Below are 23,426 nucleotides of genomic sequence, written 5' to 3'. Positions count from 1 at the left end.
ACTGATGTTTCTATCTTTCCCTCTCCCTTCCTCTCTGAAATCAATAAAAATGTATTAAAAAAAACAAAGTGAAAAGTGGCCAAACCTCAGTTGAAGTGAGAGAGAAGGAAGCTATTCCAAGACTAGCAAGTTTTTCCAAGGGAAGAGCCTGTTTCATAAACAGGATCAGTGAACAGATTGGTGGTTAAGGGGGAGGCAGTGACCCAAGACCCAAAATCCTGCCTCAGGCAGGGGACAGCTGTGTGACCTTGGGGAAGATTCCTTAACCTCTCAGTGGCCTGATCCAGGAAGTGAAGAAAAGAACCCTGCCTGAGTCCTAACATTTGGATGAATGATTTCATACAAGCAAAGCTCTTAGCACAGTCTCCCAGCACAGAGTAAGCACTCAAGTTAGCGAGGTCATAGGCAGCTTAACGATGGGGATATGTCCTGAGAATTTATCTCTGGGTGATCTTGTCAGTGTTCGGGTATCACAGGCTGCTTATAAACTGGATGGGGCTACACACATGGGCTGCACAGTATAGCCTACAGCTCCGGGGCTGCAAGTCCCCACAGCACGTTACTGTGCGAAACAACAGGATGAAATCAGGCGTAAGAGAAAGGGATGCGGAGAAGAGAGGTGGCGAACCTGAGATGCGTGAGGCTGCTGCTACGCAACACGGATGCTATTTCACAGTCTTTTATGCAGAGCACACACTGAAGTGATGAGAAGTATAATACAGCAGGTCCTCGAACACTCATTTCTTTGTAATGCTGATGAGAAACCACAGAAACTTCTCCTTTCTACCAAGCAGCCTATGGGATCATTTGCTAGCCACGGTGCCCCACGGGCTGGCCTCTTCCCTTTAGATTAGCTCCAGAGCCTGCTCCCTCTCCCGGCTCTCCGCTCTGCCGGCTTTCCCACGGGTGGTCTGTTCCCTCGCTCTCACTTGAGGGGCCAGTGATGCAATCCAGCAGAGGCCTCACAGTCCGGGTTTTTTTCCATAACGGAGTGGAGGGGTCCCTAACTCAGTAAGAGGTAAAAATTTCACTACAAGTCTTAACAGAATGCTCTGTTTTCAACTCAAACCTGCTAGGATTAATGAAAATGCACAGTCCCCCGGTAGAAACTTTAGTACATGTCAGATCCCATTATTCCAAATGCCACTAATTCAAGGTCTCTTGGGAAACGGAGGTTTCCAGGTCTCAGTTAATGACCTGCTAATTTCCAGCAATATTCCATGGAACAAAATCCAGTAAAACCAAAGGCCAGTTCCTGCGGGTCAACTGCGCCGGGAATGTTCTTCGAGGATTCCGTTCCTCTCAATTCTGACAGCCATTTAAATTTATGGATTGACAGATTAAGAATGACCTGAGGCGACAGGTCTGTTTCCCAGCCTCCACCGATGCTGCTCAAACCTCCGAAAGAAACGATGTGGGAAGGGGGAGGCGGCTCGCAGCTGGCCCTGGGCTCTGGCGACGGAGGGTGGAGGGATCACGGTTTCAGTGACACCCAATCCTGGCTCCCAGCCGGAGCCCGCCTCACATTTCCAGTCTGAGGAACCCGATGCTCTGCTCCCCAGGATGAGGTCGGGAGTCAGCAGCTGGGAGTGCTGGGGGCCCGGCCACAGTGGAGGTGATGGCTGCCTTCGTAGCAGACAGTCCAAAATGGTTAGCACGCAGTCAGTGACCACGGCTCCTGCGATGTCACTGTCCCATTCCGACAGGTCGCTGTGGTGATGGTGTGTCGGGCATAAACGGTGATGGAAAGAGTACGAAAATGGGTAAATAATTACAAACTCATCAATCGCATGCTTGCCTGCATTTCTGGTAGAAATGTCTGTTCTCAGGTGCGGATTCCAATGAGCCTATTACCGCTGAGTTGGAGGGCTGGCGGCTGTTTGGATGGGCATCTCCCGTTTCCCTGGAACCTGCAGGCCTGCCCTGCCATGGGGCCTTGGGGGTGTGGCCATCCACCGCCCGCCTGATTGCAAACAGGAATCCCAGTGACACTCCCCTTTGATCTTCCACTTCCTCCGGCCGGCGGCCCAGTGAAGGCTCCTTACTGTGCCCGGTGGCTTTGATAGATGATAAGCTATTTGGGCCGCCACCGGAGAGTTTGGGAAAGCCCATGACAAGGTGTTAGGTTCTCAGAGGTGGAGGAGAGGCTGTCAGGCCACATGCCCTTGGCGGCACCAGACCCTGCCGGGAGGAAGCTGGCCCGTCAGGCGCACACCCCGACACCTCCCTGGTCTGCAGGTGCGAGCTGGGAACAGGGAGCTGCGAGCGACGGGCAGTCACCGCTGTGCCCGGGCCAGGCCTGGGGGGCAGCCTCCCGGAGGGCAGAGGCTCTCACGAGCAGGACCCGCTAACCCACAGCCGCTGAGTTATTTACTGCCGCGCACTCACAGGGCTCTGGGGTTAGGCAGTGGAAACTGGGCCCCACGCTTGTCCTTGGCCCCAGGCCCGCGGGGCGGGCGGCCACCTGGCCGCGGCTGTGAGGTGATGAAGGGAGGCGAGCAGGAAAGGCGCACCTTGGAGGCGGGTCCACGGAGCCCCCAGTGCTGGCCACGGCGAGGCAGGCCAGGAGGTCTCCTCTCCTAGCCTTCAGGCGGGGGAGGGGGCTTCCTCGGAAGCCAGGGAGCTGGAAGGCCCTCCCGCGCCTCTTCTGGGACTAGCTCCTAGTCTCCGGCCACAAACCCTGTCCCTGAGCTCCGACATTCCTGCCCGTCTGGTTCTTTGGGTGCTGTCCTTGCCACACGTTGTAACTCTGTTTCGGGCCCTTCAAAAATTAGTCGCAAAAGCAGAGGCGCAGGCCGAACCTGGGACACCCCTCCACAGCTCACTGTTCCAGAGAGACGGAGCACCAGCTAGTCCGGCTGGAGGTGAGCAAACTGAGAAGGAGGCAGCGTGCTCCCGAACCCCTGCCGCCTGCAAGCCCCTCTGCTGGCGCCAACGGTGTGGCAGAGACTCCGTGCGTCTCCTGAGTGCAGGGTTCTTGGCTCGCTCGCTGGAGGGCAGTGTCCTGTTCGGCTGGGAGCCCACGGGGCCCCCAGGAGAGGTGGTGAAGACAGGTGTGGCTGCCGGGAAGGCGGCGATGCTTCCTCAGCCAGGCAGCGGCCCCAGGGGCGCGGGCCAGACAAGTCCTGACGTCCTGCCAATCGATGGGACTCACAGGTGAGAAGCCACGTCCGGGAGGGAACACGGAGGGCGAGGGTGACCGGGAGCCACGTCCTCTCAGCACAGGCTCCAGGGAGGGTGGAGAGGGGAGCGTCTGGGGACTAGGTCTGGAGTATGTGGGCGAGCCCGATGCCAGTTCTGCAGGCTGCGCGGCCTGTTCCAAAGCCGTGTGTCTTCCCGAACTGTGGGGAGCTTGTCCAGGGCCTCGGCCGCAGCTCTCGGCGGCCCCTCTGCTGGTGACACTTCCTCATGACCTCGGGCCATGTGCTGGGCGCGCGGCCAGAGACTCCCTTTGATTTCTCCAGTGCCTCGTCCGCTGCACAGGGTCTCCGTGAGGGTGAGGCAGCGCCGGGAAGGCCCACCTCCCCGTACACACCGGGACGGTCCAGCCCCCACATCCTGTTTCCAGGCGTCTCCGGAGCCCTTGGGGGTGGGGGACGTGCAGAAGGGTCGGATTTTGTCCTGGCTGGAGGTGTGACCTGGGCAAGCACTGAGCCTCCTCCAGGCCGGGGTTTGATGACCAAAGACCACACATGTGAAACCCTGGAGTGTTCTTTAAATACCTTTCCACTCACTCAGCCATTAGAGCAGGGGTCTTCAAACTACGGCCCGCGGGCCACATGCGGCCCGCAGAGGAGTCTGATCTGGCCCGCCAGGTTTTTTGGGCAGTGAACGCAGCCGAGGTGTTACAGTAGGAATTAGTAGTTCATATAGTCCGGCCCTCCAGCTCTCTGAGGGACTGTGATCTGGCCCCCACTTTAAAAAGTTTGAGGACCCCTGCATTAGAGGGAGAAACGGAGGAACTAGAGGTTTGAGGTCACTGCTACACAACAACAGCTCTAGCTTCAATGAGGTATGCATTCGCATTTCTGGGGATGGATTAAATGGTGACAATCCTATTCTTTCCCAGAATCCTCTCCTCCCTGTCCCTTCTTCTGGGACCAGGCGTTTGGCGTTAACACCGTGGGATACAGAGGCTTCTTACGTTTGTAGAAGGAAGGGAGCCGTGAGGGCCCAGCTTGGGATGCCCGCTGTGAACTGAGTGTCTGAGGAGCACAGACCAGACGAGGAGTCCAGGGTGCTGTCTGCGTGGAGCCCCTGGGCCCCGGCCAGGCCAGCGTCTGTGCGTGCACACACGGGGTTTCGTTACCCCCAGAACGCCTAGGTTTTTGGAAATTACCAGAAATGCAGAATAATTATGCGCCAACTGCAGGTCCCACAGACAAAACGATTCCCTTGCCTGGAGCAGGATGAACAGGACAGATAGACTGAGGTGGAGATCAAGGCTTATGGTCAACCACGAGCCAAGCCCCAAGAGTGACATCGTAGAAATCGGTGTGGGAGGAGCCATAGGAGCAGTGGGAGTGGGAGTGGGGCTGGCTTCTCTGGGGACGAGAGGGTTAGGACAGACGGCCAAGGCCAGCCTGCGCAGGTCTCCTCGGCTCAGACGGGAGGAGGGAAGCTCTCCGGCCAGAGCAGAGCCACAGAGCCCCCAGGCTCAGCAGAGAGAGGCCCACAGACCCAGACAGCCACCTGAGCACCCATTTCCGGTCACAGCAACTGAAACCCACTGGACTAAACCCACAGCAAGAAGGCTCCTGCCACTCTAACCCGACACTATGCAATCGAGCAGCTCATACAGTCCCTTCCCTTCACGATAATGACAGGTTCTGAGGACCAAACACCGGCCCTGGGCCAGCACACCCTAACCCCGTGGCTTCTAGCAATGTGTTCTAGCCCCGATGTACGCCAGAGGAACCAGGTGCGGGGAGGATAAGCACATGTCTGAGGTGGGAAAGAAGGAGTGTAGGTGCCACAGCCTGGGGTCTAGACTCCTGAGGGTGTGGCCCACCCACACCAGGCCCTTCCCACAGCAGCCGCTGTGCTCCATCTGCTCCTCCACCCGCAGGCCACCCCAGCCACTAGCCCCGCTGCCACCGTTATTCAATGACACTGCCGGCCACTGACGTTCTGATTATCCAGTGACACCGCTGCACTACTGACGTTCCCACGTGAACCACTTGTGACCCAGCTGCTCCTGTAACCCCTCACCATGCCCTCTCCAGCCTCAGTGGCTGCACTGCGAGCTGGGGGTGGTGTTTGCTGGGCAGACTGGAGAGAGGACGAGTCCTCCAGGCCCAGCTCTGGCCTCTGATCTCAGGAGATGCACCTTCTTCACACTCTGGGCAGGCATGCTGCCAAACAGCACAGTTTAAACTCCTTTGCAAACAAACAGAAAATGCCCTTGAAAATCCTGCTCTGCAGAAGTTCAGCTCCTGAGCTTCCTTTTTTATAGATTTTTCCAAAGAACTTATTTATCAAACATTTGTAAAATCTGGAAATATCAAGAGCAATCTTCACCTCCAACTCTACCATCTGGCTGCTCAACAACTGATAATTAACCCCGTCAGGCTGATCTGGCATTCTTAAGAAATAAAAAGGAAAAAGTGGCTTCCTCCTGGGGTTTGCATGACAGTTAGCTGCAAGTTGCTCAAGTGCTTAAAAAACAAAAGCAGGCATCAGGCTGTGCCTGTGGTGCTGAGGGAGCAGGCCTCTGGTTGCTGAGGGAGGAATCTGGGTGGTGGGGGAGGAGTCTGGGTGGTGGGAGAGGTGTCTGGGTGGTGGGAAGGGAAGGCATCTGGGTGGTGGGGGAGGAGTCTGGGTGGTGGGGGAGGAGTCTGGGTGGTGGGGGAGGAGTCTGGGTGGTGAGGGAGGAGTCTGGGTGGTGGGAAGGGAAGGCATCTGGGTGGTGGGGGAGGAGTCTGGGTGGTGGGGGAGCAAGTGTCTGGGTGGTGGGGGAGGAGTCTGGGTGGTGGGGGAGCAGGTGTCTGGGTGGTGGGGAGGGAAGGCGTCTGGGTGGTGAGGGAGGAGTCTGGGTGGTGGGGAGCAGGAGTCTGGGTGGTGGGGAGGGAAGGGGTCTGGGTGGTGGGGGAGGAGTCTGGGTGGTGGGGGAGCAGGAGTCTGGGTGGTGGGGAGGGAAGGCGTCTGGGTGGTGAGGGAGGAGTCTGGGTGGTGGGGAGCAGGAGTCTGGGTGGTGGGGAGGGAAGGGGTCTGGGTGGTGGGGGAGGAGTCTGGGTGGTGGGGAGCAGGAGTCTGGGTGGTGGGGGAGCAAGTGTCTGAGTGGTGGGGGAGCAGGTGTCTGGGTGGTGGGGAGGGAAGGCGTCTGGGTGGTGAGGGAGGAGTCTGGGTGGTGGGGGAGGAGTCTGGGTGGTAGGGAGCAGGTGTCTGCAGTGGCTGGTGCTGAGGGAGCAGGTGAGCTTCTGGTCAGACAGGATGGCCTGTCCTAGCCTCACCCTGGTGCTGGAACTGGGTCCTGTTTCACAGATTCAGGGTGGGAACGGGGGTGAGCGCCGTATCCTCTCTGAGCCTCATGGGCCACAGAAAGGATGTGAACTTCCCAACCACCCCCGTGCGGGCGTCCAGAGGGCCCAGGGGCGCGCACATCCCTGCCCCTTACCGAGCAGGCTGATGCCCAGCCGGGACAGGCCCAGCCGGAGCCCCTCGCCCAGGCTCTCCGGGAGCTGTCGCCGCCACTCCTCCTGCCGGTTGTAGTGCTCCTCATCGAGGGACAGCCGGTCCATGTTTCGGGCCAGGCTCGTGGCCAGGTTGGTGATGGAGGTGAGGGTACCTGAGGGCACAAGAGCACAGGGTTGGCTCCTGGTCATGTAGGGAGGACACGGGAGAGTGGTGCCCCGAGGGCTATGGGACGAGATGGTGGGCAGCTGGAAACGAGTTGGATTAACACTTGCTTGTGCCGATGATGGCTCTCCTCTCCTTGGATCGGTAGGATTAAGTCTATGACCAGAAAGGTGCCTAGAATTCCCCATGGAACCTGGCTCACACAGTTCCATCCTGGTCAGGGACATGCCTGGATTGTGGGCTTGATCCCCAGTGTGGGTATGTACTGTAGAAGACAGCCCATGGATGTTGATGTTTCTCTCTCATCGATGTTTCTATTTCTCTCTCCCTCTTACTTCCTCTTTCTCAGAAAAATCAATAAAAACATTAAAAAACAAACAGTTGGTTTTGAAGTCCTCACTGAGGCCCAGTTTTGAAGGTTAAAACTTGTCTGATTTTATTTTGTTAATCCACACCCAAAGATATTTTCCATTGACTTTTTATTATTTTTTATTTAAATTTTTTTATTGATTTCAGAGAGGAAGAAACAATGATGAGAATCATTGATCGGCTGCCTCCTGCACGCCTCCTACTGGCGATCAAGCCCACAAACTAGGTATGTGCCCTGACTGAGAATCAAACTGAGACTTCCTGGTTCATAGGTCAACACTCAACCACTGAGCCATGCAAGCCAGGGTCCACTGATTTTTTAGAGAGAGTGAAGGGAGAGGGAGAGATAGAAACATTAATGTTAGGACACATTGATTGGTTGCCTCCTGCATGGAATTCAGCCTGCAACCAAGGCACGTGCTCTTGACCTGAATTGAACCTTCAACCCTTCAGTCCAAGGGCCGATACTCTATCCACTGAGCCAAATCGGCTAGGGCTGCCTGCTCTTATTTTAAAGGTTAAGGTAGTGAATTTTAGATAGACTGCAAAGAAATGTTTCTACTTTAGGAGTAAAAATTATTCCCTCCTCATTATCTGACATTTTGAGGGAACTGTTATTGTGCCGCAGAGAAGTTGTGCCGTTTTGATATTCAGGATATTCACTGAAAAATGCGAGGACAACAAAGGAAGCGAATCATGTGGAAGCCATGATCCTGTCCGTTTTTTTTTTTTCTCCCTAAGAAATGCTATTTCAGCATCTTGCTCAAAATATTCAGCATCTTACTCAAAATGCCCTTTCTAGCAAGTCTGCACCCATCCCCATGAGCAAAACTGAAAGACGTCAAATCAAGGGACACTTTTCTGAAGCTAATTATGAAGGAGCTCATCTGCTAGGAGGTCAGGTTTCAAGAAGAGATGGGAGACGTCCTTCTCGCAGGGGCATCTTCACGGGTAATCTGAAAACAAGGAAGACACATGTGCACACAGAACCCCAATGCACCACGCGGGTCTGCTAGGAGGAGAGAGCAAGTGTAAAGACACGCAGTGAGCCAGATGTGAGAGTTTACTGGTGGACTTCAACTTAGCAGGTGCTGGTTGTCTTGTTCTAAAATACAAACAACAGAGCCACAGAGATCTGAGAGGCACGGGTGAGAAGTCTACGGTGACTCATGTGTGGGCGCTGGCGGCGCTGCTCCCGGCCTCCTGGACTCGGGGCGGGCGGGCGGGGGGTGGCCCTGCCTTCGTCCACAGCCCAGGTGCAGTGCTGTTGACAGTAACAGGCCTCTCCGGGGAGAAGCCCTGCGCCCCTTTCCCTGCCTCCTGCTGAGAAGAAACGGGGACTCAGATGGTTCTCGTTAGTTCAAGAGCCACTGCCAACCTGACCAAAATGTCGTCAAGCCCAGAGCAGGGGAACGCTGACCCTGTCCGGGGGCCAGCGGGGCCTCTGCGCCCGGCGGCCCGTGCGGCCACCAGGTGGCGCTGTGCGCGTGGTTTCACTCCCTCTCCATCGGCTTCCCCGTCAACATGCATCCACAGCCCCACAGAAGTCATGACAACTGTATCGGCAGTAAAAGGACACGATGAGGCCACAGACTGCAGGGTTTCTGGTGTCTCGCAGAAGCCCCGAGCACCTTCGGTATTCCTGCATTTACCACGTGGGACAGCGGCTGGGCCAGTGCACGCTGCCCCAGGGAGAGGTGGAACATTCTGAAGCTTCGGAGACATTCTCACACGCTGCACAAGGCTCCCTGGGATCTGCCGAACACATTAGAGCTTCGACATGAGCTCTGTTACACATCCAGCGTCTCCCTGCCAGCCAGCGGGCCCGACAACGCCAGAGGCAAGCCCGACACACTGAAACTGTAACATCCATCCCCGTGAGCAAAACGGAAAGACATCCAATCAAGGGGCACATTTCTGAAGCTAATAATGAATTGGCTCATCTGTTCTTTAAAAACACGAGAAATTAGTCAGGAGGGAGTGAAGCAGGGCGTTGGCGGAGGGGCCCACACGGCTACCTTTGGAGATGTGCTTGACGAAGGAGGTGGTCCCGCGGGAGACTCCGCTCACGAAGGCGCCGGGGCCGCGGGTCAGGCCCTCGTAGGGCAGCCGGAAGAAGTCGGCGATGCCGTTGGCCACGCTGCGCACCAGGCTGGCCGGGCTGCCGAGGATTTCCAGGGATCCAACCACCCAGCCTGCGGGGGACCAGAGAGGGAGGGGTTCAGAGGCCTCGGCGCAGCACTTTCAACGTTTGGGAGAAATAACACATTTCCCTGCGATTCATTTTTCACACCAGAACCGAGAATGTAATAAGCTCTTTTGGAGCGGAATATGGGAAATAACTCATTCACTGTGAACTCAGATGTGGCAGACTTTCCTAGTTTATAAATCAAAGTGGTGCTCTGGCAGCCGCACAGGCAGCTCTGTGTGACCTCCCCGCCCGCCCGCCGGGCCCGCGGCTCCTGCTAACGGCCCGGGTGCGGGCCGGGCCCAGGCCGCCGGTGTGCGGGGCAGCGGGCCGGATCGGGAGGTGCGGGAGGGGAGGCCAGAGGCGGAGCGGGTGTGACGGGGGAGGCAGAGTCCTGAGCAAGATGGAGGAGCTCTTCTGAATCTTTCCCAATCCGACGAGAGCAGAGTGCTCCCCTCCAGCTCGGAGCTGGAGCCAGACAAACGTCTCCCGTCCAGCCCAGCTCGCTGTGTAAACCTCGGAGACAGGGACACACCAAGGAGGGTAGCGAGGGGGGGGGGGGGTTCGCTGCCAGGGTCCCAGGGGGAGCCGCGGGGCTGGTTTCCTGCAAGCCGGGCTGGCCAGGAGCGGCCTGGCTGCTGTGTGCCCTGCCCCATGGGACCGCGGCTTCCCTCCATCTCCCTCCCACCCGGGGTGGGGGCTGGGGTTCTCGCCCAGAGGGTGGAGGTGCAGGCCAGGGTCAAGGGCTAAGCAGAGGAGCGTTCCGAACGGGCGGCTTTCCCTGGTAACCTGCTGACTCCCAGCCCACGGATGACGGCGCTCTGACGGGAGGCCAGGGGACCGAGCCCCGGGAGCCACGCCTGCCTCACCAGCAGCTCCTTAGCCGCCAGAGACCCCCCAGTCACATCCCTGACCCCCTGGGGGATCCTGGCCCAGCCAATGCAGAGAGGGACATCCTTAAAACTGCAGCCCCCTCTCTTCTGGGCATGCTGGGAAGAGAACGCCAGGGTTATGTTAACAGCGGGGATAATTTCCAGAAGATGCTCACACCGGAGGGCCTACAGGCGCCAGGCAGGGAGCATTTGAATTCTCACAGGCCACTGTGCAAGGGAAGTACTGTCACCTCCTAAAGGAGGAGTAGCTACTGCAAAGCAAAACCCCGGGGCAGGGGCGGGGGTGGGGGTCAGGAGCCACGCGTGGCCAGAGCTGCTGCTCGTGCGTGTGAGCGGGACAGAGAGGGCACACAGCATCGCCGACACTCCTCTAGGGAGTCTCCTCCAGAGCGAATGCAGCCCGGGCTTGCTTGTTCAGGAATTTTGTTGAAAAAGGATGTCTGTCTGGTGTCCAATCACACTGAGACTTAGGGGTAGTGAGGCCCCCCCCGGAATATATAAAGCCCACATTCTTTTCTTTAAATAGGGCCAGTTAACTCATTTCTAATTCCTTTACTGTCTCTATGCAACTTGTTGGTACCTTCCCTTTAAGACTCATCCCTGGGGGATGGTCACCGCCTGCCATCTTCCCACTCCCAGCTCGCTCCTCACGGCTCCTTCCGGATAATCCTCAGGCTGTCTGTAGGTTTTCAGTGACAGAATTCCCAGCGCGCTCTAAAACCTGGCCCTCTGTATTAGAATTTCGTCTCTGCTTACAATGAGGTTGGGACACGGCTTAGGGGATTTTTGGGTGGATTACCAAAGATCCAAACAGAATGTTCTCGGGAAAGCTCATTAAAAAACACAAACAAAGCCAAGCGATCGTTGCTGGGGGCTGCAGGGCAGTGGCTCCTCGGTGCCACGGCCGCTGCATCTCCGCCAGATGGCTGCCCAGATGGGTGCTCCCCTCACTGCCGGCCGCGGGGTGCCCGGGCCCCAGGCCTGGGCGGGCACTCAGTAACCTGCATGCCTGCGTCTCATGGTGAGAGCAGAAACGGTCTGAAAGGGTGAGTTTCTGGAGTACCCGTCTATTACATGTGAAATGTTAATAGCTTATTTCTGAATGGTTTCTTAGCAAGAGGGAAATATTTCTTCATTGTTGTGCAAGCTATCAAAACAACAGCCCGGCAGGGCCCTCCCCGGACCTTGTCATCTTCAGTGTTTTGAGCAGCCCTGTTGACTCTGTGAATTTCATGGTGGAGAAAATGCAATCTCACCAGGATGGCAACAGCAGGAGTCATTTGCTGCTAAAGCGATAATCTCTTATGGGAATGCACTCACCAAGTAGAACGCTACAAAAGCTCTCTCTCTGCTGTTTTCAGAAAGTAAGACTTCCATGTTCCTTATCCAACAGGGCCTCCACGACCCACTCTGGCTGGTGCGTGTTGCCTAAATTCATGGGAACTTGAGGAGCCAGACTGTCAAAATGAAAGTGCTTCAGAGGGCATTCGGGTCAGGGATGTGTGCTTTGACGCCGATTACCATCGAGCGGCAAGAATTTTCCAAACACACAATACCTGGCTATTGAGTCAGGGGCGCTGACCTCTTTCCCTCAGATTATCAAATTAAAAAATGGCAACAGCCAACACAATAGCCATCTGTTCTGAACGAATCTAAATTATATCTATTTTTGTGAGTGTGTGAGATTGGTGAAAAATATATAATCTATATTTTGGTGTGCCACAGAATTAACGTATGTATGCCAGGAGACAAAAAAGGTTGCAAACTGCTGCCACAAAGATTCTGAAACAACTTGGTTCCCAACGCTCCACTTTTCGCCCTGCCCCTGCCATGTAACATTCTGTACACAAACTCCAACCACCCCGCGGACTTGCCCAGCTCAGGTCTGTGGGGAGGCTGAGGCACAGACGGGCAGGGCCGCACCAGGCAGGCAGAGTCTCTCTATGCATCTCATGAGCAAATCAAGCCTCTGAATTTCTCTCCTACATCTCTTCATGCAAAACTGCAAGGAAGAAAGCTAAACACAGTCTGGCTGGTGTGGCTCAGCAGCTGAGCTTCGGCCCAGGAACTAAGAGCTCAAAGGTCTGGTTCCCGGTCAGGGCACATGCCCGGGTTGTGGGCTTGGTCCCCAGGAGGGGGCAAGCAGGGGGTAGCTGAACAATGATGTTTCTCACTCATTGATGTTTCTATCTCTCTATCCTTCTCCCTTCCTCTCTCTGTAAAAAAATCACTGAAAACATTTTTAGAAATAGTGTTGAATGCAAACTAATAGAAAAATAAGATGATTAAAAAAACAGACAAGCTGACAACCTAGCAGGGCACTGCTTTCCCGCGGGCTGAGAGCTGGGCGGCTCTCCTGGCTGCAGCGGTGGCTAACCTGGAGCCTGGAGCCTGCAGGAGCCCAAAGACAGCTTCCTGTGGACTTCCAAGTCTGCGTTACGTAACAGCGAACAGAACAGCTGTATTGCTTAGTGCTTGTTAAATGCCAAGCAAAATCCAGGGTACTTCATTGAGGACACTTTCATTGCGTCCTCTCAAAACCTCAGCCACCCGTTTTACGGCAGAGGAAACAGACTTGGGGATGTTCAATGACTTGCTCCAGGCCTTGCAGCTACGGTGGTGGCGTCTAGGTTTAACTCCATGGCTGTCTACCTGCAGAGCCCACACTCCTCGCCTCCCACCGGATTGCCTCTTGATGCCCGTGAGGCATGGCCCCGAAACACCTCCCTGTGCCCAGGCCCTCCGTGCCCTCACCTGCTCTGAAGAGGGCCCCCGAGGCGTAGTGCATGGCCAGGGCGTGCACCAGCTGCCGGGCCGTGGTGAAGACGGGGCCCCTCTCGAACTCGGAGAAGGACAGCGGGGTGTGGTCGGAGGCGATGTACAGCTTGAGGGAGGCGTGGATGCTGACCAGGAGGCTCACGGGCAGGATCACCAGCTTGCGCAGCTTCACGGGGTTCACCAGGGCCCGGGCGTGCTGCCTCACCTGCGCGGGCAGGGCCTGTGCGCCCCCCGGGGATGGGGCGGGGGCCCCGGCCAGGCTGCTGTGAGGGAGGTAGGTCTCGAACAGGGTTTTGATGTAGTACACGAACGTGTCTTCCACGTACAGCCGGGCCGGTTTCAGCTCAAAGCTGAGCTCGTTCATGTCCCAGGAGCAGCTCCCGGCCTCGGTGAAGGTGAGGCCCAGGCGGACGAAGCACCTGCTCCTGTACTCCTCCAGATCGCCGCTGGACGCCAGGGGGCCCTGCGCGCCGGGAGCCTGGGCGGGCTCCGGCTTCTCCCCCTGGCACACCAGGACGGCGAAGTGGAAGTTGGACCTGTGGTACAGCTGGTTGTCCACCTGCAGGTCCCCGCAGCAGAGCTCGGCGCCGTACAGCCGGGCGGGCGCCGCGCCGGGCTCCTCCCCGGGCAGCGGGCCCGCCGGGGCCACACGCAGGAACACGCCGTCCAGCGTGAGCCGCAGCAGCTCCGAGGCGGCGCCGTGCTGGGTGAGGTCGTCAAACACGGCCAGGCTCAGCCGGGTGAGGAACATCCTCACGGCCACGGTCCTCGCCCGCGTCCTGCAGGAGAAAGGAGAGAACAGTGGCTCCCCTGCTCCCTTCTTCTGAGTGCTGACGGGAGGGCCTCACTGAACACCGTCTGAGGTCCCCTCGGAGCCTCATCGAGAGCATCCTCAGCCATCAGGGCCCTGTGTGTGGACAGAGCCAGTCACACCGACAACCTGGGGCATGTTCCCAATGGGACTACAGTCCTTGTCACATTCCTCCAGGTGTTTCCATCATCACCCGACTTTTACTCCACTTCCCTCTCGTCTCTGTGCACGGATCCTCTGTCACAATCATCACAAGCCAGAAAGACATGATAACCAGGGCTCCTCGGCTTGGAAGAGCAGAGCGAGCGGAGGAAAACTGACCACAACCTGCCCCAAGGCAGCCCCCGCCAGAGTCTTCGCCAGCGCCCTGCTCCCGCCACTGCTATGGCTCACGTGTGGGTCGTTTCCCTTCCTTAAGCAGGGAAACTCATTTGTCATCACCACTAGCAGTTTAGAAGCTGTTTTTTCCCCTCCCACCATAACAAATCCCTCTTGTAGCTCCATTACCTCCTCCAGCTACCACTCATTTTTCTGACCCTTCTTACAAAAAAAAACTCCAAAGAGTTTTATATACATCTCCTTCCATTTTCTCTTAGCCTTGGTCCAAGCAGGACCTCAAGGTCACCAGTGACTTCCGCCTGGCGACATCAAAAGGTGGACTTCAGTGTGTGGCTCACTCAACCTACCGTGGCCCTTGATGGCGCTAGGAATGATTTCTTTACATGTCATCTCTTGTGTCCTACCTCTGGCATCCAGTTACCTACATGGCTCCCTCTTAAAGTTCAGGTGCCCAACGCTCAGCCCTTGGTCCTCCACCTCCACTCACTCCCCCCGGAAATACTGTCCAGCCACATGGCTTGACGAGTCATCGCTTTACTGATGACTTCCAAAGTCACACAGTTAGCCTAGAACTCCTCCATCTCCGATCTTACATACAGAACGGCCTATCCACAGAGTCACTATATGTCTAAATGACGCTCAGCTTGTCATATTTGTAATCAAACTCTTGATCTGACCCCAAATCTACATACAGTCTTTCCCATCTCAGTTAATGGCAACTACATTCTACCAGTTGCCTAGACCAAAAAGTGTGGTCTCCTTTTTGCTGCCTCCATTTTCCTCCCTTATCCAAGCATCAGGGAAATCCCATGGGCTTGCCCTCCAAAGGCTATCCAGAAACTGACCACTTCTCTCTCTCTCTCTGGTGTGAATAACTGTCATGATCTCCTAACTAGTAGTCTTCCTGCTTCCACCTCGCCTTTGTACAGCCCACTTCAACAAAGCAGCCAACAAGCATCTAAAAATTTAGATCAGATCATGGAACTTCTCTACTCGGAATGCCCTAAGACTTTCCTGTTTCACTCAGAATGAAAACTGAGCCCCCTGTGTTCCTCCTTCCAGCCTTTACTCTGGGACCTCCGGCACTGCACCCCCACATTCACCCCTTCATCTGACCCGCATTGGTCCCCCCTGCTTCGCCAATGTGTCAGGCACACCGCGCCTGACCTCTGAACCGGCTGTGCCTCTGTCTGGACAGCTCTGCCCCCAGAAACCACGTCACTAACCCTCTGGCTGCTTTTAGGTCTTTGCTCCAATGTCTCTTGGAGAGACTTACGCCCATTTCCAAAAACTACCCTCTGCCTGGCCCTCTGTCCTTCTTACCGGCTCTGTTTTTATATCTGCAGAATTCCAGTCTTCTTTACCTTTTATTGTAATTAAATAAATTGAGATTTACAATCACCATAAACTTTCCTTTTCTATTATGTTTACCCTGTCTTCCCAACCCATGCAGTGAGAATGTGGTTTCCTCAAGAGCAGGGATTTTGGTTTCTACTCACTGTTGTACCACTCCCCCTAGGAAGTACCTGAACAGTGAGTGTCAATAAAAGAGTTAGGGAGGTGCAGGTAAATATGGTGCCTTTCCTGTTGTCACCACTGGACATATGGATCGTGGCTCTTGTCATTAGCAATGCCCTCCTAATATTTAGATAAATGTTCATGAAATTCTAGGATAGGCTTAAAGTTTTGTACTATGCAACTTAAAACGTAGTTTCTGAATTTTAGTCTCTTAATTAACTTTTTACAAATACTTCTGGGCCAAGAAAATATTCTACTTAACTGTGTTTGAAATATTATAAACTCAAATTAGTAATAATTTGGCAGGGTACAAATTAATGAGTTCCTACCGATATATGAAAAGCAAGAAAAATTTTTAAAAAGGGTCTACACAAATGTATCAAAGTTGATATACTTGATAGTTCATAAAATCAATAACTTTTCTGATTATAAAATTTTACTGTAGAAAATGAAAATACATAAACTTATTAAATAATCACTCATAACCCCACATCTATTAACAGTTCTGATTCTTTTCAGGCTTCATTTGAGGAATGTTTCTCGTGTGTGTGTGTGTGTGTGTGTGTGTGTGTGTGTGAGACAGAGTGAATGTGTGTGCGTGAGACAGAGTGAATGTGTGTGCAAGTACATTTATTCATGTATAATATGTGTACAGATGACATATAGCTAGGGTCCTATTTATATACTCAACTTTATACTGTTTTCTCTATTTTAGGTTTATCATGTGCATCTTCCTATTACATTATAATCCTCTATGCCTATTTTCTGTGGTTATACCACTCATGGTACATTTATGTGTTATCTATTCCTCTACCAATGGCTATTGTTCTCTGAATATTTTGGCATTATAATTGGCAATGTGACAAATATCTCTCTGCATATATCTTTGCCAACTTCTCTAATGACTGCTTTAGCTCTTAAAATTGGAATTTCCAAGCCAAAGAGATTTTAAGCTCCTAACATGTATTACTAAAGTGCTTTCCAGAAAATGCTAACAATGTATACTTTAACGAGGACCATATATGATGGAACATAATGTGATTTGATTAAAAAAAAATCTTATTTAAATGTGCATTTCATAGATTACTTGTAGTTCCTCTTTCTATAATTTTCTCTTCATGTCTTTTGCCCTTACTTTAATTTTGGAAGAAGAGGCTACCTTCATATTAAGCCTACTGAGTTACATGAGTTCTTTTAATGTAAAGATATTAACTCTTGGGTTCATGTTTGTAAGACCTGATGGTGACATTCAGGTTGAGGGGGAAATGTGGTTCTAAGAGGTGAATTTAGTTTTGATTAAGCTTTAATTGCTAAGTTCAGTTATTAATTACTAGGTCGTCATGTGGATACAGAAGTATTAATTAGCATTTCATGCTAGTGATAACATATAATTTTAAGATGTGTGCTTTAGTTTGTAAATGTTTGTTAATATCACAGAAGAACTGGAAGGGGCATCCAAGTAAGACTACAGATTACTCCCTATTATGAATATGGATTACCCAATAATTAACCACAAGCTTCAATGTACACATTGGGATGACAAAGAATGGTAAATGACAGGTTTACAACTTCATAGTGGGAAAGCTTATTATCCTGTTGTTGAGACAATAATTAAACCTACTTGTTGGTATGGGTGACAACAGGTCCTGCTTTTCCTTCTGGAGCCACAGTGATGAAGATGGAGCCACATTGATGGACAATGTCCACGTACACATAGCCAAAGCCAGTCAGGAACACAACCTGTGGAGAGAATATTCAGTATCTGATGAGGAAGAAACAAGACACACCACTGAAATAACCGACTTTCAATGTCTCCGGTTCTGATTCAATACCACCAACACTTCCTGGTTCTGTTTCTGTATATCCACATCAGGCTGATTGACATGAAGAAAAGGAAGAAAGATCAAATCAAGCTTGTTCAATATCCAGCTGTAAGGTTCATGGAAAACACATGATGGATGACGGGGCACGAGTGTCTACCTTCCCTGCTTCTTTGGGACCGGCAAGTAACCGGGCGAGGGCTGGAGCCCAGCCACGGGCCAGCTGTATGTGTACATGCGGATTCCTGTGAAAAAAAACCTCTAAAAACTCTGAGCTTCAAATGCAATGTGCAAAAAGTTTCAGGCTCTTGAGTGTTGACCTCCTACCACGAGCTCTTCTATGCTGGGGATAAAACAAAAACCTACCCACAGAGGCATGTCATACTTGTCACCAGAACGTCAGGTAACTTCATGTGAACAGAGTCGAAATTAATTTCTCTACAGTGAGAGGGTGGACTCACACTTAAAAAAAAGTTCTAGCTCCGAAGCCAGGTGCCAGGCCAGCAGAACACATGTCCTTTCAGCCATAAATAGTGATGTTGCCTAAATGGATAAATATTTGAAAACAGAACAGAACTATTTGAAAAACAGCTCCAAGAACACCGTGTTCACAGCCAGCATTACCTGCGGGTGGGAGCAAGAACCTCCTTATGTTTGGAATGCTGATTGTTATGGTCAGGACAGCAAATAAAAAGGACGACTGACAACTCCTGGATGAAGGAACAACACCAGGTGCCCACGGGAGACACAACGAAATATATTCTCGTTTTGACCCGGCGCAGAGTTACCAGGAGTGCACGCAGAACCACAGGAGTGAGCCACAGACTCAGATTTGGAAGCAACTTCAAGGTCACTGAGCTTTTTCCTGCATAATGGCTCTTTCTCTTGGCCGTCCCCAGCATCTAGGGCACCTAGCCTCGCGTCTGCCTCCTCCCACGCCTCACCCCCTGCAGCCCAGCAGTCATCAGAGCCTCCAGGCTGCTGCCTGCGAACCCAGGGCCCTTTTCATCCCACACGCACTGCTCCAGCGTAGGCCCTTGTCTGACACTCAGCCCTAGAATGTGCTCCGACACTGAGCCTGGAGTACCGTGCGCTTTCCCCATAAAGTCCTCTCCATCCCTATGTATTTTTGCACAAACAGCTTAAGGACACTTTCTTCCATTCCCTAAGTTTTCCAGTCCCTTCCTCAGCTTGATAGCATATCTACACCCGTATTCCCACAGCACCCTGACCATATGCCCATTCAATCACAAATAGTATTGTCTGCGTTTTCATCTGTTTAATACCCGACTTAGTCAAGAGACCGTCCACTTCCTGGGGGCAGGAGTAGAGTCAGTTTGTATTCTCTACAGACATGCTTCCCAAATTGGATTGCTTTACAAAAATGTCTGTTTCAAAAGACTTTGGTATCCTGAATTTGACCTCTTTGTTCCAAGGTCAGAACTGAACTTGACTGTGATAAAATCTGGAATGTAGCAACTTAAAAAAAATGGCCCAGCTCACGTAAAACAGGAATTCTTTGAGAAACACGTTATAAAAGCCATTATTTTATACAACATGTAAAGTAAGCCAACTGCCTCGTCAGCCGTGCAGGTGTGAGGCTGTCTCTTAGCACACTCCCTTCTCTCACTCACTGCCCATGACTTTGGTGCGGGTTTTACCCCACAATGAACAACCGGAATGACCATCCCTCACAGGGAAGGAGGGGACCAGAGGAGGGAACTATATTGTTCTGCTCATTATCCAAGTGATCTTCATGCACTATGACAGGAGGGTGCTTGTACGTTCTAAGTAGTAAAATAAGGCAAGTTGGTCTTATTGACCACAAGCTCAATAATAACCAAGAGTCTGAGCTCGTTCCTGAAAAGCTAACTCGGGCTCTACTTTATTCACGGAGGCATGGGGAGGCGACGGCTGGTTAGGCCACACTTGGAATACGGTGTGTAATCGGCTGCCAGGTTTTGAAAGGGGAACGTAACATACCAGTGTGCTCAGAGCAGGGCGACTGTGGGATGGGTCTGGGAGCAAGTGACTTATGAAAAAAATGCTAAAAGTAACTAATCATCAGAAAGACGCAACTTAAAACGACAATGAGGTACCATCTCACACCTGTCAGAATGACTACCATCAACAAATCAACAAATGCCAAGTGCTGGCGAGGATGTGGAGAAGAGGGAACCCTCGTGCACTGCTGGTGGGAATGCAGACTGGTGCAGCCGCTGTGGAGAACAGTATGGAGTTTCCTCAAAAAATTAAAAATGGAACTGCCATTTGACCCAGTGATCCCACCTCTAGGAATACAAGCCAAGAAACCAGAAACACCAATCAGAAAGAATACATGCATCCCTGTTCATAGCAGCACAAGAACAATAGCTAAAATCCGGAAACAGCCCAAGTGTCCATCTACAGATGAGTAGGTAAAAAAGCTGTGGTACATCTCCATCACGGGATACTCTGCAGCAGTATAAAAAGAAGGCTTGCTAACCCTTTGAGACAGCATGGAGGGACCTGGAGAGTATGATGCTAAGTGAAACAAGCCAGGCAGAGAAAGACAAGTATCACATGATCTCGCTCATATGTGGAATCTAAAAGAACAAAATAAACTGATGAACAAAATAGATCCAGAGAAATAGAAGCATGGAACATACTGCTAAATCTCTGGGGAGAGATGAACTTGGAAACTTACATACATATATGCATAGCCCACGGAAACAGACAATATTGTAGTGAAGGCCTGGGGAGGGGGGGTGCAGACAGAGTGGAGGGGGTTAATGGGGGAAAAATAGGGGACACCTGTAATACTTTTAACAACAAAGATAGATTTATAAAAATACACAGAGTGTTTCTGTGACATTACAAAGTTATCTTCTGCGTATTCCCTTCCACATTCCATTACAAGATTATACAACATGACACTGTCCTGGTCACCAAGCTGAGGCACTGGGGCACATGGGTGACTGACGAAGGCTGGCAGGACTTCTCTTCCTTGCAGCTTAATGGGGATTTTCTAATTCTGCGTTTGGAAATTTGTATCACGTGCCTCAGAAGGCCGAGGAAAGCCTCGGAGACAAGCTCACTCCTACAGAAGAGCTGCTTCCTTTCATCAGAGGTCACACTCCCTGCCTCCCCGGTGATTTACACGCCCGGTGCACTATCGAGGGCCCGGCCGCGAGGGGCTGGAACAAATCTTCCTGCCCAAGAGGAAGTACGCCCGCTCTGCGGGACATATGGCACACAGTTCCCCGAAGATTAATGGGAACATGACACTTCGCTGGGCCCTCGGACCAGGGATGATAAGGGTGTTGGGAAGAGTGCCTCCCCTCCGAGCTTTGAAGTATCCCCCACTACAAAGGTTGGAGGAAATTCAGAGTGAATGGGAATCCCCGGAATAAGGCTGGCGGGCAGAATGCCGACCGTAAAGACGTCCCAAGACCATATATAAGCCAGGTTTTGAAAATCTAACGGGACACAGAGAAACGCGCAGTATTTACTTTGTAAATTAATGTGACCAGGAGCGTCTCCTGAGGCTGCACAGATTCTCATTGTTCATCAAACAAGCCTGTGGATGGGAATCACACCCGGGTAATCGGAGCCACCGAGAACACAGGTCTCCGAAGCCAGTGTGGTCTCCAGGCGGCACCCTCTCCCAAGTTCTCTCCCTCCCCCTCTCCCTCACAGGTGATTCATTCCACACTTCACAATAAACTCCAGGCCACTGAGTACCAATCCACTCGACTTCCTGGCCCCATCCCTCCAAATATCTCCACCTACACCTGTGTCCCTTCCGCACGCTTGTCCATGGTCAGAAAAGAGGACACGGCCCCTGTGTTGAAGTCCAATCACAGGCTCTGGGCTTGGACTTGTCCATCTGGGCAACTCCTTGCTCACATTTTCCACTTCTTTACTGACGCCCCTCCTGCAGCAAATAGCGAGCTTCCTCCCCTCTGATCTCGTCTGCTTCATGCCCCCCCCCCCCCCCCCCCCCCCCCCCCCCCCCCCCCCGGGCTCCTGGAAAGAACTCCTTTCCCTTTCCCTCCCGCCCCTCACTTCCATTTACTCTGCCCTCCTTCTATACGCTGCTTTCCCTTCCCACCATCTCACACTGTGCACTTCCGCTCAGGGGCTTCATGCTGCCCCCGCCGGGCTTCCTCCTCCCTCTGCTTCCTCCTTAGTCTCTGGCTGCAATGCACTTAGATGTTGAAGTTTCTCTTCTCCCTTTGTAACCTCATCTTCTCATTCATTCATTCATTCATTCATTTGATATTTATTAACATCTTATTGTGCTGACTGGTACTATGTTGTAGGCTAAGAATGAAAAAGGCAAATATCAGATGTTCTGTAAAAAAGAAGGAAATTTTACCTCTTGTGATAGCATGGAGGGACCTGGAGAGTATTATGCTAAATGAAATGAAAAATAAAAATCATATCCTCAGGTGAAGACTAAATAAGTACTTGTAAGTAAATAAAATTAGTAAACCTTCAAAAGAGAGAATTAATCTAGGGTTTTCATTATGATTGTCTTAACATCTGGCCAGTTGGACCACCTTCTATGAGAGAAGTCCAACAGTTTCGTTTCGTTTTTGACCTTGAACTAGACCTAAGGTGGGCTTCTTTTCCAAGTGCCCCTCTCTGGTAAACAGCTAGACAAGAATACTTTAGAGAATTCTTGTATTTGAGAATTTCTAACGTGAGGATGTAAAAACGAATACACACACGCCTAACACAGAAACAGGAAGGTCAGCATTTAGAAAACTGCTTAAAAACAGAAAGCCACCAAACCCTCGGCAAAGGGAACTCTCCTCCAGGCAGTAGCAGGACCGCGCGGCTCACTGACCTGCGTTCCATGGCTGTTGATGTCGATGGCATCGCTCCACTCAGTCGTCATTTCCTCCTGGAGTTCCACCCTCAGCAGGAGGCTGGGGAGGAGGTCTCTGGTCTTGCAGTCTGGGTAACTGGAAATCTGATGATAAAGCTCATGATGGACTGAACACTCAGAAGGGACTTTTCTGCAATAAACCTCAAACTTTGGAATATCTAAAAAAAAAAAAAATAAATAAAATTACATATTTAAAATTCATTTTATTTTTACTGATATTTGTTTTCAGAGCTAGCTTAGATAACCCTAATGGCCCCTCATATTTGGTCAACAGACATACAGTTCTTGGTTAAGTAGCCATGTTGCTGACATATTATTTGTAAATAAAATTTTTATTGACCAAATAAAAATTAAATGCTTTACCCTCTGTTACTCTCTAAAGGAAGGCCTTCACAAATATCAATAAAGAAAATATAAAAATAGGCATAAAAAAGGCATTAAAAATATAAAAAAAGGCACATGGAGGCTTAGGCCTTTAAAATAAACTCAGGGATATTAAACAGAGTGTGGCAAGAAAATCTTTATAACTAGGGAGGAATAATATTTGTTTTTAACCATTCTTCAAAGGATCACAACTATTAAGTCAAAATCCTCCGGAAAAAATACAAGTTTTGTATCATTTAAATTCAATGCTATAAAATATACCTTTAATATTTTCCTTTATCACGATTGTTACTGGACATCTGTTGTGGAAAATTATTCGAGGACTAGGGTCTTCTGAGAAGGTTAAATACGTCACTCCAAAGTGTTCTTGGTATGTCAGTGCAATAGCCCTAGAACAGAATCAAATTAGATGACAGAAATGGTTTAGAAATAAATTTATGCTTTTTCTCCTGATCCATGTTCACTTCGATGTGCAATAGTCAGAACTCTACAATCCTTCTCTTTTATAAATCAGAGGAAAGGTTTTCTAGAGAAAGAAAGACATCTTCTTGTATATGAACTGCCATATGCTAATGACAGGTTTACTGATCTTTTCCTGAAAACAGCTTATTGTAACCTACTGTTGAAATGTGAAAACCTGTTTAAAAGAATA

The 23,426-nt window shown here is 51.5% G+C and overlaps 1 protein-coding gene across 5 annotated transcripts in view; it reads right to left on the bottom strand.

Annotated features, from left to right (window-relative positions):
- Positions 1–23,426, bottom strand: part of VPS13B (vacuolar protein sorting 13 homolog B) — a 522,947-nt gene that overhangs the window by 8,837 nt on the left and 490,684 nt on the right. For all 5 annotated transcript variants that reach the window (XM_084864486.1, XM_084864483.1, XM_084864485.1 and 2 more), the window contains 6 exons: positions 23,036–23,163; positions 22,349–22,548; positions 17,316–17,434; positions 13,003–13,805; positions 9,186–9,362; positions 6,617–6,787 (listed from right to left, as the gene is read on the bottom strand). In XM_084864486.1, the coding sequence (XP_084720612.1) occupies positions 6,617–6,787; positions 9,186–9,362; positions 13,003–13,805; positions 17,316–17,434; positions 22,349–22,548; positions 23,036–23,163 (1,598 nt within the window). The remainder of the gene's footprint in view (positions 1–6,616; positions 6,788–9,185; positions 9,363–13,002; positions 13,806–17,315; positions 17,435–22,348; positions 22,549–23,035; positions 23,164–23,426) is intronic.

This window comes from Pipistrellus hanaki (genome assembly GCF_964339955.1).
Source record: "Pipistrellus hanaki genome assembly, chromosome: 17".
Classification (NCBI taxonomy): domain Eukaryota; kingdom Metazoa; phylum Chordata; class Mammalia; order Chiroptera; family Vespertilionidae; genus Pipistrellus; species Pipistrellus hanaki.
Note: the sequence above shows the minus strand (reverse complement) of the source record. Positions and strands in the feature narration are given on the sequence as shown.